Source organism: Microtus oregoni, unplaced genomic scaffold (assembly GCF_018167655.1).
Source record: "Microtus oregoni isolate MIOR12 unplaced genomic scaffold, Mior012 000002F_ref0000024, whole genome shotgun sequence".
NCBI classification, from domain to species: domain Eukaryota; kingdom Metazoa; phylum Chordata; class Mammalia; order Rodentia; family Cricetidae; genus Microtus; species Microtus oregoni.
In genome coordinates, this window is record NW_024543061.1 from 84,843,090 (window position 1) to 84,857,879 (window position 14,790).

The following is a 14,790-nucleotide window of genomic DNA, read 5'->3' on the forward strand; positions in this document are numbered from 1 at the left end:
GTACTGTCTAGAGCTGGGCAGCCTGGGGTACTACAGACAGCACTCAGGTATACTGTCTAGAGCTGGGCAGTCTGGGGTACTACAGATAGCACTCAGGTGTACTGTCTAGAGCTGGGCAGCCTGGGGTACTACAGACAGCACTCGGGTGTACTGTCTAGAGCTGGGCAGCCTGGGGTACTACAGATAGCACTCAGGTGTACTGTCTAGAGCTGGGCAGCCTGGGGTACTACAGACAGCACTCGGGTGTGCTGTCTAGAGCTGGGCAGCCTGGCGTACTACAGACAGCACTCGGGTGTGCTGTCTAGAGCTGGGCAGCCTGGGGTACTACAGACAGCACTCGGGTGTGCTGTCTAGAGCTGGGCAGCCTGCGGTACTTACAAACAGCACTGGGGTGTACTGTCTAGAGCTGGGCAGCCTGCAGTACTTACAGACAGCACCAGTTTGCTTTTCTCAATCACTTGCTCGAAGGTCTCATTCGTCTCCTCTTCCCACAAGCTAATGAAAGTGTTCATCTCCTGAGCAATCGAAGGGTCAGGGCTCCCATCACACTTGAGGTAGTGCTTCCACTGGGGATAAAAGCGTGTGAGGGTCACACTCGTGAAGATACAACCAAAGAGGAAATCAACTTTTAAAAGCTGTGGTTTTAGCTGAGTGGTGGTAGCATACACCTTTAATCCCAGCACTAAGAAGCAGGCAGATCTCTATGAGTTTGAGGCCAGCCAGGTCTACATAGATAGTCCAGGGTAGAAAGAGCTACACAGAAAGACACTGTCTCAGAAAAACAAGACAAACAAAAATATTTTTTTACTGGGGGAAGGGAACATGTCTACACCACTGTGTGCATGCGGAGGGCAGAGGACAACATGCAGGGCACCAGTTAGCTCCTTCCTCCATGTGGGCCCTAGGGAATGAACCCAGGTGGTCAGGCTTGGTGGCGTGCATGTTTATCCCCTGAACATCCCACCAGCCCCTAGCTGCCTTTTTGGAAGTCTGAAGCCACAATCTAATAACCACAGTTTACACAAAATCTACGGATGATGTTAGCCAGTAATTTGATATAAAATATACAACCAGAGAAATCACCTAAAATCGCCAGATCCTCCCTTGGCTCCACACAAACGCACTTCCTGTTTTGAGATGGAGTCTCACTCTGTAGCCCTGAATGGCATGGACTCCCCATGTAGACCAGACTGGCCTCGACCTCACGCAGTTCCCCCTGAAGCTGCGATTACAGAGTGTAACACACCAGTCCATCAGAATTCTCTGCATTTCTCTGATGACTAAGGATGTTGAGCATTTCCTTAAGTGTCCTTCAGACATTTTAGATTCCTCTGTTGAGAGTTCTCTGTACTCTAGTTTTTTTTATTGGATTATGTCTTCTTTTGCTGAACAACTTCTTGAGTTCCTTGTATATTTTGGAGATCAGACCTCTGTCTGATGTGGGGTTAGTGAGGATCTTTTCCCATTCCGTAGGCTGTTGTTTGTCTTGTTGACCGTGTCCTTTGCTTTATAGAAGCTTTCCAGTTTCAGAAGGTCCCATTTATTAATTGTTTCTCTCAGTGTCTGTGATGCTGAGGTTATATTTAGGAAGTGGTCTCCTGTGCCAATGCGTTCAAGTGTACTTCCCACTTTCTCTTCTATGAGGTTCATTGTGGCTGGCTTTATGTTGAGGTCTTTGATTCATTTGGACTTGAGTTTTGTGCATGGTGGTAGATATGGGTCTATTTTCATTCTTCTACATGTTATTATCTAGTTATGCCAGAGCCATTTGTTAAATATGCTTTACCTTCTCCATTTTATATTTTTTGCATCTTGTCAAAAATCAGGTGTTCAAAAGTGTGTGGATTATTATCCGGATCTTCTATTGGGTTCCATTGGTCCTCCTGTTCATTCTTATGCTAATACCATTCTAATTTCAGTACTGTAGCTCCGTAGTAGAGTTTGAAGTCAGGGATTGTGATGCCTCCAGAAGTTCTTTTATTGTACAGGATTGTTTGGGCTATTCTGGGTTTTTTGCTTTTCCATATGAAGTTGAGTAATGTTCTTTTGAGGTCTGTGAAGAATTTTGCTGGGATTTTGATGGGCATTGCATTGAATCTGTACATTGCTTTTGGTAAGATTGCCACTTTTACTATGTTAATTCTACCTACCTAAGAGCATGGGAGATCTTTTCCATTTTCTAGTGTCTTCTTCAATTTCTTTCTTCAAAGATTTAAAGTTCTTGTCATACAAATCTTCCATTTGCTTGGTTAGAGTTACTCCAACATATTTTATGCTATTTGTGGCAATTATAAAGGGTGATGTTTCTCTGATTTCTTTTTCAACCCATTTATCATCTGTGTACAGGAGGGATACTGATTTTTTTTTTTAGTTAATCTTGTATCCTGCTACATTATTGAAAGTGCTTATGAGTTGTAGAAGTTCCTTGGTAGAATTTTTGGGGTCAGTTATGTAAACTATCATATCATCAGCAAATAGAGTTTGACTTCTTCTTTTCTGATTTGTATCTCCTTGATCTACTTTTAGTGTCTTATTGCTCTAGCTAGGACCTCAAGAACTATATTGAATAGATATGGAGAGAGTAGAAAACCTTGTCTTGTTCCTGATTTCAGTGGGATTGCTGGGAGTTTCTCTCCATTTAGTTTGAAGTTGGCTTGCTGTATATTGCCTTAATTATGTTTAGGTATGTTCCTTGTATCCCTGCTTTCTCCATGACCTTTATCATGAAGGGATGTTGTATTTTGTCAAAAGCTTTTTCAGAATCTAATGAGATGATCATGTGGTTTTTGTTTCTCAGTTTGTTTATATGGTGGATTATGTTGACAGATTTTTGTATGTTGAACAATCCCCGCATCTCTGGAATGAAGCCGACTTTATCATGGTGGATGATGGTTCTGATGTGTTGTTGGATTTGATTTGCCAGTATTTTATATAGTATGTTCATGAGTGAAATTGGTCTGTAATTCTCTTTCTTAGAAATGTCTTTATGTGGTTTGGGTATCAGGGTAATTGTAGCTTCATAAATTGAGTTTGGTAATGTTCCTTCTGTTTCTATTGTGTGAAATAATTTGAGGAGTATTGGTATTATTTCTTTTTTAAAAATCTTGCAGAATTCTGAGCTGAAACCATCTGGTCTTGGGCTTTTTTTGGTTGGGAGACTTTTGATGATTGTTTTTATTTCTTCAGCAGTTATAGGTCTATTTAATTTGCCTATCTGATCATGATTTAATTTTGGTAAGTGATATTTATCCAGAAAGTTGTCCATTTCCTTTAAGTTTTCCAATTTTGTGGAGTACAGGTTTTCAAAATATGACCGGATGATCCTCTGTATTTGCTCCATGTCTGTTGTTATGTCCCCCTTTTCATTTCTGATTTTGTTAATTTAGATATTCTCTCTCTGCCTTTTGGAGCAATCTTGATTTCTCATAAAATGCATGAAACAGTGACTTGCTAGCTTTCTTCTATCACTGTGCACATCAGATGCCTCAGGATCTCTGGAAACACATCTTCTCACCATAGCGAGGTCCCTCCCGTGCCCAGCAGTCCAGCAGACACAGTGGCATCTGTCTTGTTCCACACAGAGCCAAGGTGCTCACCAGCGGTTTACTGGTATCCAGCAAGCCGTAAGCCTGGCTCCGGTGCTAACCGTGAGGCGCCCCATTGGCTTGTCAGTTACCTGATGGAGTGAGCGGGGAAGAGCCTTTCCTTCACAGCGCCTGGCAGTGCCTCTGCTCTGTCGTTTCTCCACCTACACCACCGTGTGCCCCATTTGCTCCTTCATGGCCCTCGGGACATTGTTCTGTGACCCTGAATCTACTAGAGCCTTCTACACTACCTACCTGTTATCAGCCCAGTCGCTGGTCACTGCTTCTCAGAGACTATATCCAGGAGAAAAGACTCACTTGGCAGTGCAAACAGAGGCCAACACTCCTCTTCAGAACAGCTTCCCCTACCTTTGGTCAGTAAAGAGAACGCATGCTTCCTACTGCTCAGGCCCGTCTTACCCTGTCAGACTGGCCTTCTCAGATACACAAGGTCAGTGTGAGGAGCAAGGTGTTTGTAAATCTCCAGCACCCACTGCACTGTACAGCTCACCCTGGACAGTCTCCAGCACCCACTGCACTGCATAGCTCGCCCTGGACAGTCTCCAGCACCCATTGCACTGTACAGCTCACCCTGAACCGTCTCCAGCACCCACTGCACAGCGCACCCTGGACCGTCTCCAGTACCCACTGCACTGTACAGCTCACCCTGGACCATCTCCAGCACCCACTGCACAGCGTACCCTGGACCGTCTCCAGCACCCACTGCACAGCGTACCCTGGACCGTCTCCAGCACCCACTGCACAGCACACCCTGGACCATCTCCAGCACCCACTGCACCATTCACCCTGGACAGTCTCCAGCACCCACTGCACAGCGCACCCTGGACCGTCTCCAGCACCCACTGCACAGAGAATCCCTGAACAGTCTACTAAAGACACAACAGGAAGTTCCACCTCAGTTTGATGGTCACTTAGTTTATTAACATTGGCTAGAATTGTCTTTTAACACAGCCTGTCACTGAGGGAGTTCAGAAAAGACACCAAACACTGCAATTTGCCAGCACAAGACGAGGCTTCTGAAATCTTTGTCTCTCTGAAGACAGAGAGACTCAGCTGTGAGCAACCTCTGCAAATGAACTAAGACAGCAGCGAAGCTGGTGGAATGGCAGTACTTGCGATGCTGAGGCAGGGGCATCACAAATTGGAGCAGAGACAGACAGACACAGAGAAAATGAATTTTGCCATACCTACCTTGCTGCAAACCATCTTCTGTTCAAACACCGCCCTCCAAACTATCACCTCTGCATTCCCTCACCCATCCATCCATCTGTCCGTCTTTCCATCTGTCCATCCACTCACCCACCTGTCCATCCGTCTGTCCGTTCATCCACCCACCTTGCCCTTCCTGACTGACCTCCCTGATCACTGCCCTAAGTGTTAACTCCATGTCTGTGTATCCAATTTCACGTCTGGTTACAATCATCTGCCAGGGAAGAGAACCTGGCACAATCCTGGTGCAAAGCAACCAAGCAGTCAAGGCTGAGGCTGGTTACACATGCAGACCCGGGCTTTGCAGTCTCCCCTGTGTAAGCCTCCAGTGGCTGACTTCTCCCTCACTGGTGCAGAAAGAAAAGAACTCACATAAAGGGAGACTTTCTCCACAGATGTAAATCCCCTTCTCTAGTTAGGTTCCAAAATAACAAAGCAGTTTTCCAACAGAGCTGTTCTTTCCACTGAGGTGCTGACATCAGGGCAGGGCCACCACCAGCAGAAGCGGGGCACACTGACAGCTACACACTGCTGTTTGAGTTCAACCAAGGCACACGGCAGACAACACCACCACTGATCCAAGGACTCAACTGCTTGAGTAACTCACCCGCTTTCAGAGCCAGCATGCTAAGTTACAGCTAATCACAGCTTTTCCATGCTATTTTTAGATACTTTTTGCACTATCTCCAGCAAGCAATCAATTTTACCCAAAGCCACTTCCTCATGGTGGCTGTAACAATCTCAGTTTATTTTTCCCATTTAAGACTCACCCATTTCCTTAATCATGAATGCATGTTATTGAAAATATAACAGATGCAACTGGCTAGAGCTTCAAATGTAGTGTTAGACCCAATCCACACTTCAGGGTCTTACCAATTCAGACAGGCGGCACAAACCGCAGCGTTACAGGCCCCGCCATAGCACGGAAAGAGCCTGGGTGAGGCCCCAAGGTTACACCATCAACATAAACCACCTAGAAGAGCCTCCGAGAGACGGACTTCTAGCCTGCAGATGGGGCCATGACTGCCTGCTGTCTGGAATTCTCACCTAGACTTCCTTTCCCCATCTCACTCACTCAGATGCTGGAGATGTCTTTACATGAACATTCTTGGTCCACTAAAGCCAGTTCTGTTTCCACTTTGACATACTCAGATGCAAAAGACTTCCCTGCTGTATTCCTGGACCAAAAATCTGGTCAAACTCAGCTAAGACTCCTAATCTAGAACATTTGCCCACAGTTGCCAGATGTGGCCAGAAAACAGGAAATAACATGGACGTGGGGGTAGCCTCTGCCTGAAGATCTGATGCCTCGGAGAGCACCTGGAGCTCGGATTCTGGTCTGGCAGACTGTCCCCAAGCAGAACCATGGCAAGGTCAGTAAGGCCACACATAGCTTATCTGTGCAGAGAACACATCAAAACCCCATTCACCAAACTGCACAGCCTCAGAACCAACAAGTGGAGAGAACAGAAGCCAATGACGTCACTAGATACTATTTACCATGGTCAGGAGCCCCAGGGAACAACTTTAAATCCATTGGGTCCCAGCCTTCTCCACCTAGCTGGCTGCTGGCCTCAGGGTCTAGCCAGAGCTGCTCCCAGGGTTGACCTCCACCTAGCTGGCTGCTGACCTCCACCTAGCTGGCTGCTGGCCTCAGGGTCTAGCCAGAGCTGTTCCCGGGGTTGACCTCCACCTAGCTGGCTGCTGACCTCAGGGTCTAGCCAGAGCTGCTCCCAGGGTTGACCTACACACTATTTTGCTCAGTGCATAGATGCAGCCTCAGCTTCCCTCAGTTTTGATTTTCAGTGCACAGGTATTCTGTAATGACAAGAATTTCATGAACTAGCCTCTGCCAGCTTCAAACTTTTTTCCTGTGGATTCTTCCCATCTGGTCTTCATGAAATTGAAGAGCCTGGCCTTGGCGGAGGGGTGGTGGGCTGGCCTGGTCTTTCTCCATGTCAGCAATAAGGAATAACCTCCTTGTGAAGCGTGATGTCACTGGAGCAGCCGTGTCCATCCCTCCAGATTGCCTTCTGCAGCCTCAGCTTGGTGAAGGGCCCAGTGTTTGGCCGAGTCTGGCTTTGGCCTCCTCTCTAGGCTCAGTCATTGCACCCGTGACAGGAAGTCGGGCTGTGCTGTCCTGGGCTGCTGAGGGTGTGGCCCGCCCATCAGGCCATCTCAGCGCTTCTGTGAGAGGACAGGGACAGAGCACAAACCCAGATCACTCAAGCTTCCCACCTGCCAGGGACTCAGGTGATGGCCCCTCAACAGCAGCAGTAGTAACATCCAGGGTCACGGCTGAGGGACGGACACAAAGGTGTCACAGCTGGAAACGTGGGAGCCATGCTGAAAGAGCTGCCTGATCAGTTTCCACACCTTTCAGCTAACAAACAGCCGTGAAGCAGGCTGCACTGACGCACAATACAATGAGCACATATGGGTTCCCAACAAGTGGTCAGTGAGAGGAACCATACATTCCGCGTGTCCCTTTAGTGACAAATAGCTGAGCTGAACAATGTATGTGTCAAATGAGAAGTTTTTAGATTTTTATTTATTTCTGTGTGTGCAGTGCCTGCAGAGCCCAGAAGAGGGCATCAGATCCCCTGGAGGCAGAGTGAGGGGTGGTTGTCAGCCTGAATGGCGGACCCTGGGAGCCAAACTTGTTGTCTTGCACAGGGTTAACCACTGAGCCATTCCACCACCCCACATTTTCTTCTTAGTAAAGCTTCTCAGGATGAAAATGAGTACCGGGCCGGGCGTGGTGGCACACACCTTTAATCCCAGCAACTTGGGAGGCAGAGGCAGGTGAATCTCAGTGAGTTCGAGGCCAGCCTAGTTTACAAAGTGAGTTCTAGGATAGCCAGAGCTGTTACACAGAGAAACCCTGTCTTGATTAAAAAAAAAAAAAAAAAAAAAAAAAAAAAAAAAAAAAAAAAAGTGAGTACCAGACTGCAGTTCCCTCGTGGTCCCAGACTGCAGTTCCCTCGTGGCCCCAGACTGCAGTTCCCTCGTGGTACCAGACTGCAGTTCCCTCGTGGTCCCAGACTGCAGTTCCCTCGTGGTCCCAGAAGGAAACAGTCTCACCTGGGACAGTGCTCTGGTTTCCCGCTTCAGTTTCTCTGCCTCAGGAAAACAGTCCTCTAGCAAAGTAAGCTCTTCAAATTCTTCCTTTCTCCTTTCAAGGTCCTGCCGCAGAAGGAGGGCTACAGTGATTGCTTTACATTTCACAAGGAGCATTTAAAACCTGCGTGGATGAATATATCGTTCCCAAATGGACTAAAGCTGCTAACACGGAGACAGCTTGAAGCCATAGCTTCAAAGTGGGATCTCAGATGTTTGAGGGGCCTCTGGGATCTGAGAACCAGCTCTGGGAGCGAGTCCTTACCCCTACAGTGCATGGTACAGTCTCAGGTGTCTCAGCAGGAATCAAGGCAACGGCCTGAAGCTGCCTGAAGCTGCGCTAGCTTGGGGGCTGGAGAGAGAGGCCGCTGCACACAAGACCATCCTGCCAGAGGGCAGAATCGAGTCTCCTAGATCCTCCCCCACTTTGTGTGACAGAGTGGGAAGAGGGCGTTGAGAACTGCTGTGCACACCAAAGGCAATGGTGTCCTGAGAAATTGTCTCTATAACTGAGGGTTTCGGTAGATATGCTCCCAGAAATGTATGAAGTAAACACAACAGGTCAAGGACATAAATCAAATATTTGTTTGGAGACGAAGTTCAGCATTTAAACAAAGAATTGACAAAAAAAAAGCTACATCTGTAGAACAGCAAGTCTTTCAAAACTTCTGATTGGCTGGCAGCGACACAAACCCCTGCAACTTCTTCCTTGAGACAGGGTCTCACTCTGTAGCCTTGGATGTCCAGAGCATGTAATAAAAACTAGGCTCCCTCTGCCACCTGAGTGTGGGGATTCAGGGCATGTGCCACCACACCTAACACATATGTGATATTTTGATAATGGAGAATAAGACACATCAACATTTGGAAGTAAGCAACCAATATGTTCTAAGAAACAGCCAGTGTTACACACATCAGTGCTTGGAAATCAGCTCTGTTAGAGGGCAAGAGCAAGGCTTGGTTGCCAGGGATGTGTGCCCACTAACAGGGGTGTGTGCCCACTAACAGGGGAGTGTGCTCACGAACAGGGTGGGTGCCCACTAACGGGGGTGTATGCCCACTAATGGGGGAGTGTGCCCACTAACGGGGATGTGTGCCCACTAACGGGGGTGTGTGTCCACTAACGGGGGTGTGTGCCCACTAACGGGGATGTGTGCCCACTAACGGGGGTGTGTGTCCACTAACGGGGGTGTGTGCCCACTAACGGGGATGTGTGCCCACTAACGGGGGTGTGTGCCCACTAACGGGGGAGTGTGCCCACTAACGGGGATGTGTGCCCACTAACGGGGGTGTGTGCCCACTAACGGGGGAGTGTGCCCACTAACGGGGGTGTGTGCCTACTAACAGGGGAGTGTGCCCACTAACAGGGGTGTGTGCCCACTAACAGGGGTGTGTGCCCACTAACAGGGGTGTGTGCCCACTAACGGGGGTGTGTGCCCACTAACGGGGGAGTGTGTCCACTAACGGGGGAGTGTGCCCACTAATGGGGGTGTGTACCCACTAACAGGGGAGTGTGTCCACTAACGGGGGTGTGTGCCCACTAACGGGGGATGTGTGCCCACTAACGGGGGTGTGTGTCCACTAACGGGGGAGTGTGTCTACTAACAGGGGTGTGTGCCCACTAATGGGGGAGTGTGCCCACTAACGGGGGTGTGTGCCCACTAACAGGGGTGTGTGTCCACTAACAGGGGAGTGTGTCCACTAACAGGGGTGTGTGTCCACTAACAGGGGAGTGTGTCCACTAACAGGGGTGTGTGCCCACTAATGGGGGTGTGTGCCCACTAATGGAGGTGTGTGCCCACTAACGGGGGAGTGTGCCCACTAATGGGGGTATGTGCCCACTAATGGGGGAGTGTGCCCACTAATGGGGGAGTGTGCCCACTAACGGGGGTGTGTGCCCACTAATGGGGGAGTGTGCCCACTAACGGGGATGTGTGCCCACTAACGGGGGTGTGTGCCCACTAACGGGGGTGTGTGCCCACTAACGGGGATGTGTGCCCACTAACGGGGGTGTGTGCCCACTAACAGGGGTGTGTGCCCGCTAACGGGGGAGTGTGCCCACTAACGGGTGTGTGTTCAAATGTGGCTTCAGGTAGCAGAACTGGGAAGGTGGCATGTGCTGGGGTCCCAGCTGCTCAGGAAGCTGGAGCAGAAGAATCACTTGAGACTGAAGTTTGATCCCAGCTTCAGCAACAGCACAAGCTCTGCCACACAGACAAGAGCAGCAGTCAGCATTTGTGGTGCACTGGCCAAGAACGCCACAGTATCTGCAAACCCGGGAAGATGTTTTCCCATTCTGCGGATATGAGCACACGTGAGAGCACATGCGAGCGTGTGTGTGTGTGTGTGTGTGTGTGTGTGTGTGCGTGCATGCGTGCATGTGCTCTTCCCTGACCACTCCCCATCTTATGCTGTGGAGCAGGCTCCCTCACAGAAACTGCAGCTCATCAGTTTGGCTAGGCTAGCTGGCCGTGAGCTGCCAGGATCCGCCTGTCTCTGCCCTCTGTGCTGGAGTTCCAGACAGCCAGGACAACTGGATGGTCATGCTGAGCTTAGATTTCACGGTTCTGAGGCAGGAGCCTTCCCACCCGACACATTTCCAGCCCTGTTGCATCCTTTCCCCCAATTCTGTAATCTGTCTGGGCAGGTGAGCTTTTCTTCACAGGCTTCTGCTGAAACATCTAACAGAACGCTGAGATTAACGTGAGAACCCAGGTGTCTTACATTGAGCTTGATGCTAGGAGATTTTTTAAACCGCAAACATTGCAGCCAGGCATGGCGACACGCGCCTCTAAGCCCAGCACCTGAGAGGCAGAGGCAGAGGCAGAGGCAGACGAATCTCTGTGAGTGTGAGGCCAGCCTGGTCTACACAGAGTTCCAGACACCAGAGCGGCAAAGAGAGACCCTGGTTTTGTTTTGTTTTGTTAAACCAATGACCTTTGTGCCCTCAACTGAAAATGTGTGTGAGGTGAGGCCCACACCCACGGCTGGGCTGGGCGTTGCTGCAGAAGGCTACGACGCTACCTGGGACACTGCTACAGACTCGGGCGGGTCAGCATGACCGCCCTGTCACTCATACTTACTTTCTCTTCCAGTCGATGCCACTTCTCCCTCTCAATCCGCTGTATTTCCTGCCTTTCCTGTTCTTCTTTTTCAAATTTCATTCTAGCCTCCTCTGAACAGCCAAAAAAGAAATCAAGAATTAACTGCAGATATTCAGCCACAGAGTCTGAGATTCTTTGTTGTTGCTGTTTTTCGAGACAGGGTTTCTTTGTAGCTTTGGAAACTGTTCTGAAACCCACTCTGTAGACCAGGCTGGCCTTGAACTCACAGAGATCCACCTGCCTCTGCCTCCCAAGTGCTGGAATTAAAGGCCACCACTACTTGGCATGTTTTGGATTCTTGAGGCGCCTCCGAGTATTTCCAACACAGACTGTGACCTTTTATGGTGTCACAGCCTCTACTCTGTGGTGGAATGAAAAAATGGTTCACTTTCCAGCCATCAAGAAATTCCCGAGTCAGATACGTTTAGCTTTGCATGAAAATGCCCTGGGAAAGCAGGGCTGCAGGCGATGACTGTCCATTAGAAACGAAGATCCATAGGAAAGGGAACACGACTCAGTTTCCCAAACAAGGAGGTCTACAATGGTAACCCAGTTCCAGCACATCTGATGCCCTCTTCTTGCCTCCAGGGGCACGTCACACACATGGTGCACAGGCATATGTGCAAACAAAACACTCAAACACGTGAAATAAAAATAAATCTAAAAGACAAAATTTTCAGTTGATAGTGGTGAGATTGCTCACTGGGTAAAGGTTCTTGCAGCCAAGCCACCCAAGTTCAATACCTGAAATCCACGCTGTGGAAGGAGAGAACTGAGTACTGCAAGTGGTTCTCTGACCTCCAAAAGCACACTGGCTAGCACGCATGAACCTGTGTGTACACACATGCACGTGCACGTACACACACACAAACATACACACAGAGATAAAACTAGAGCAGCTCAATGATTTTAAGGCATGTAGCAGCTCCATCATTGTAACTGATGTCAACACTGTCAGAAAGCTATTACCTTGAGCTCTTGCTCTCACTACTTATAATAAAATATGAACTATCAATGCTAGCAAGGTGGCTCAGTGGTTAGGGCACTGGCTACTCTTGCAGAGGAACTGGCTTCAGTTCCCAACACACACTGCAGCTCACAACATCTCTAACTCCAGCTCCAGGGGATCCAACGCCTTCTTCTGAACTCCTCAGCCACTGCATGCATGTGGTACACAGACATACGTGCAGGCAAATGCTCATACACATAAGTATATCTAAAACAAAAATTTGAAATACACATTTAAGGATATGAGATAAGCCCAAGATTTAGATCCTGATATTCTATTTTTCAGTCATTTAAAAAGGACGGATAAAGGTCGGCAAGATGGCTCCCAGGCCTCCTACGGACCGAGTCTGATTCCCAGATGCCCATGTGGGAGGAAGCACTCCCACCATTGCCCTCTGCTTCCCACACGCATGGCCAAGTACCAGTGCCCTCAACCAACAGACAACTCTAAAACCTTAGACAATGAAAGAATGTGCTTTGTTATCTACAAAAGTCAATAGAGTAGCTTAAACACCTGAACAGAAACCTGCAGATACTGAATTTTAATATCCCTGACCATCAGGAGCACTCAAACTATAAAAAACTACTCTACAGTATTTAATCAGCCAATATTTTTTATCAGTGTTTCATTTTAATGAATGGGATTGCTAGTTTGACTGGCAAACGGATATTGTTAAACACCGAGAAATTGGGCTCAGCAGTTAAGAGCCCATATTGTCCTGGCATAGACCCAAGCTTGGTTCTTAGCATCCACATCATGCAGCTGTAACCAGTTCCAGAGGAATCTGACACCTCTGCCCCTGTGGGCACCTGAACTCCCTTGTGCATCAAATATACACATACAAAGAATAAAAAATAAATAACATAAATCTTAAAAAGAACAGGATTTTAAAAAGTTAGGCTGTGCCATGGGATAACCCTTCTGTACGCTGTAAATATATGTTTCTCTCATTGGTTGATAATAAAAGAGGCTTTGGTCTATAGCAAGGCAGAATAAATCTAGGCAGGAAAACAAACTGAATACAGAGAGAAGGAAGAGGAGAGGAGGGAGACACAAGCCAGTTGCCCAAGAAACAAGATGTCAGCAGACATGTAAAAGTCATGGCCACATGGCAATAAACAGATGAAAAGAAATGGGTTAATTTAAATGTAAGAGCTAGTTAGTAATAAGCCTGAGCTATAGGCCAAACAGTTTGTCATTAATATTAAGCCTCTGAGTGGTTGTTTAGAAGTGGCTGCAGGACAGGGTGGGATAGAAAAACCTCTGTTTACAAGGCTGTTATATGTACTTTCTCATCTTTAATAATATTAGGTTTGGAATTCTTACCACACAATCAGCACCAATGTCCCTGTTTTCATTAGTGAATTATAAACACTTTATGACAGCCTTGACAAAATCACCAAACAAAGGTATGGACTGATCAGCTGGGTATGAATCTCTGAGAAGCAATGATTTTTTTTTTTTTTTTTTTGCTAATTGAAATAAGCCAAATGTTGTGTGGGGCAAAACATCAAAAGATGAGCGGGTTGTCAGAGCCTGGTCTTTCCCGAGTCCTGAACTCTGGCAGCACGGATTCCGTGCACGCTCGGATCCGACTGTGCACAATCTGAGCGTGTACTGATAGATCTTTCTGAGTACATGCTACGAAGAATTCCATTCTAAAAGTAAAGCCTGTTGAAAATGCTGAGTGGTTGTGCCGCCGTCAACCTTTGGCTACGGTTCCAGGCTACGTAACCCAGTGCGGCATTTGCCATGGCATGCGTACCTTCCTCCTTCAGGCGTTTCTCTTCCTCCTCCTGCAGCAGCCGCAGTCGCTCGGCTTTGGTGATCTTTTTCTTGCCGGCAGGCTTAATGAAGACCACAACATTAGAGACTGATATCACAAGTTACTTAAGAACACGTCCCTTCAAACAGTTAAATACCAGCTACTGGGGTGCCCCTCAATGGCAATAGCACTTCCTGCTCTTCCCTGCACCCTGGTCAGGTCCTCTGCAACCACCTGTGCCTCCAGCTCCAGGGGATTTAATGCTCTCTTCTGGCCTTTTCAGGCACCTGTGGTGCATATAAAAATCACACAGGCCCACACACATATGTATACATTTAAAAAGTTCATCTTAACGATTAACAATTGTGAAAATAATTATTGATTTTTATGAAGCCAATTTTTCATGTACATCAGCTCAATTAGAGAGCCAATTAGTGCCTATCATAGACTCTGGTCACTGTAGAGATTAGTCAGAAAATGAACAAGAAAAATAATCATATAAAGCATCCCACAGCAGGGACAACACTGGCGAGAATGTACGACTGGAGCAACCGATGAGCTTCTAATGTACAGAAGCAAGGAAAATCCCTGTGATGGGAGCCTGAAACTGCACAGCTATAAACACTGCACAGCTACAAACACTGCACACCTATAAACACTGCACACCTATAAACACTGCACACCTATAAACACTGCACACCTATAAACACTGCACAGCTATAAACACTGCACACCTATAAACACTGCACACCTATAAACACTGCACACCTATAAACACTGCACAGCTATAAACACTGCACACCTACAAACACTGCACACCTATAAACACTGCACACCTATAAACACTGCACACCTATAAACACTGCACACCTATAAACACTGCACAGCTATAAACACTGCACACCTATAAACACTGCACACCTATAAACACTGCACACCTATAAACACTGCACAGCTATAAACACTGCACACCTACAA

The 14,790-nt window shown here is 47.6% G+C and overlaps 1 protein-coding gene across 1 annotated transcript in view; it reads right to left on the reverse strand.

Annotated features, from left to right (window-relative positions):
* Window positions 1-14,790, reverse strand: part of Dnai7 (dynein axonemal intermediate chain 7) — a 46,494-nt gene that overhangs the window by 25,136 nt on the left and 6,568 nt on the right. Inside the window, exons 2-5 of the mRNA XM_041640089.1 lie at window positions 13,813-13,894; window positions 11,018-11,109; window positions 7,899-8,000; window positions 429-566 (exon numbers count right to left, since the gene is read on the reverse strand). Coding sequence (XP_041496023.1) covers window positions 429-566; window positions 7,899-8,000; window positions 11,018-11,109; window positions 13,813-13,894 — 414 coding nt within the window. The remainder of the gene's footprint in view (window positions 1-428; window positions 567-7,898; window positions 8,001-11,017; window positions 11,110-13,812; window positions 13,895-14,790) is intronic.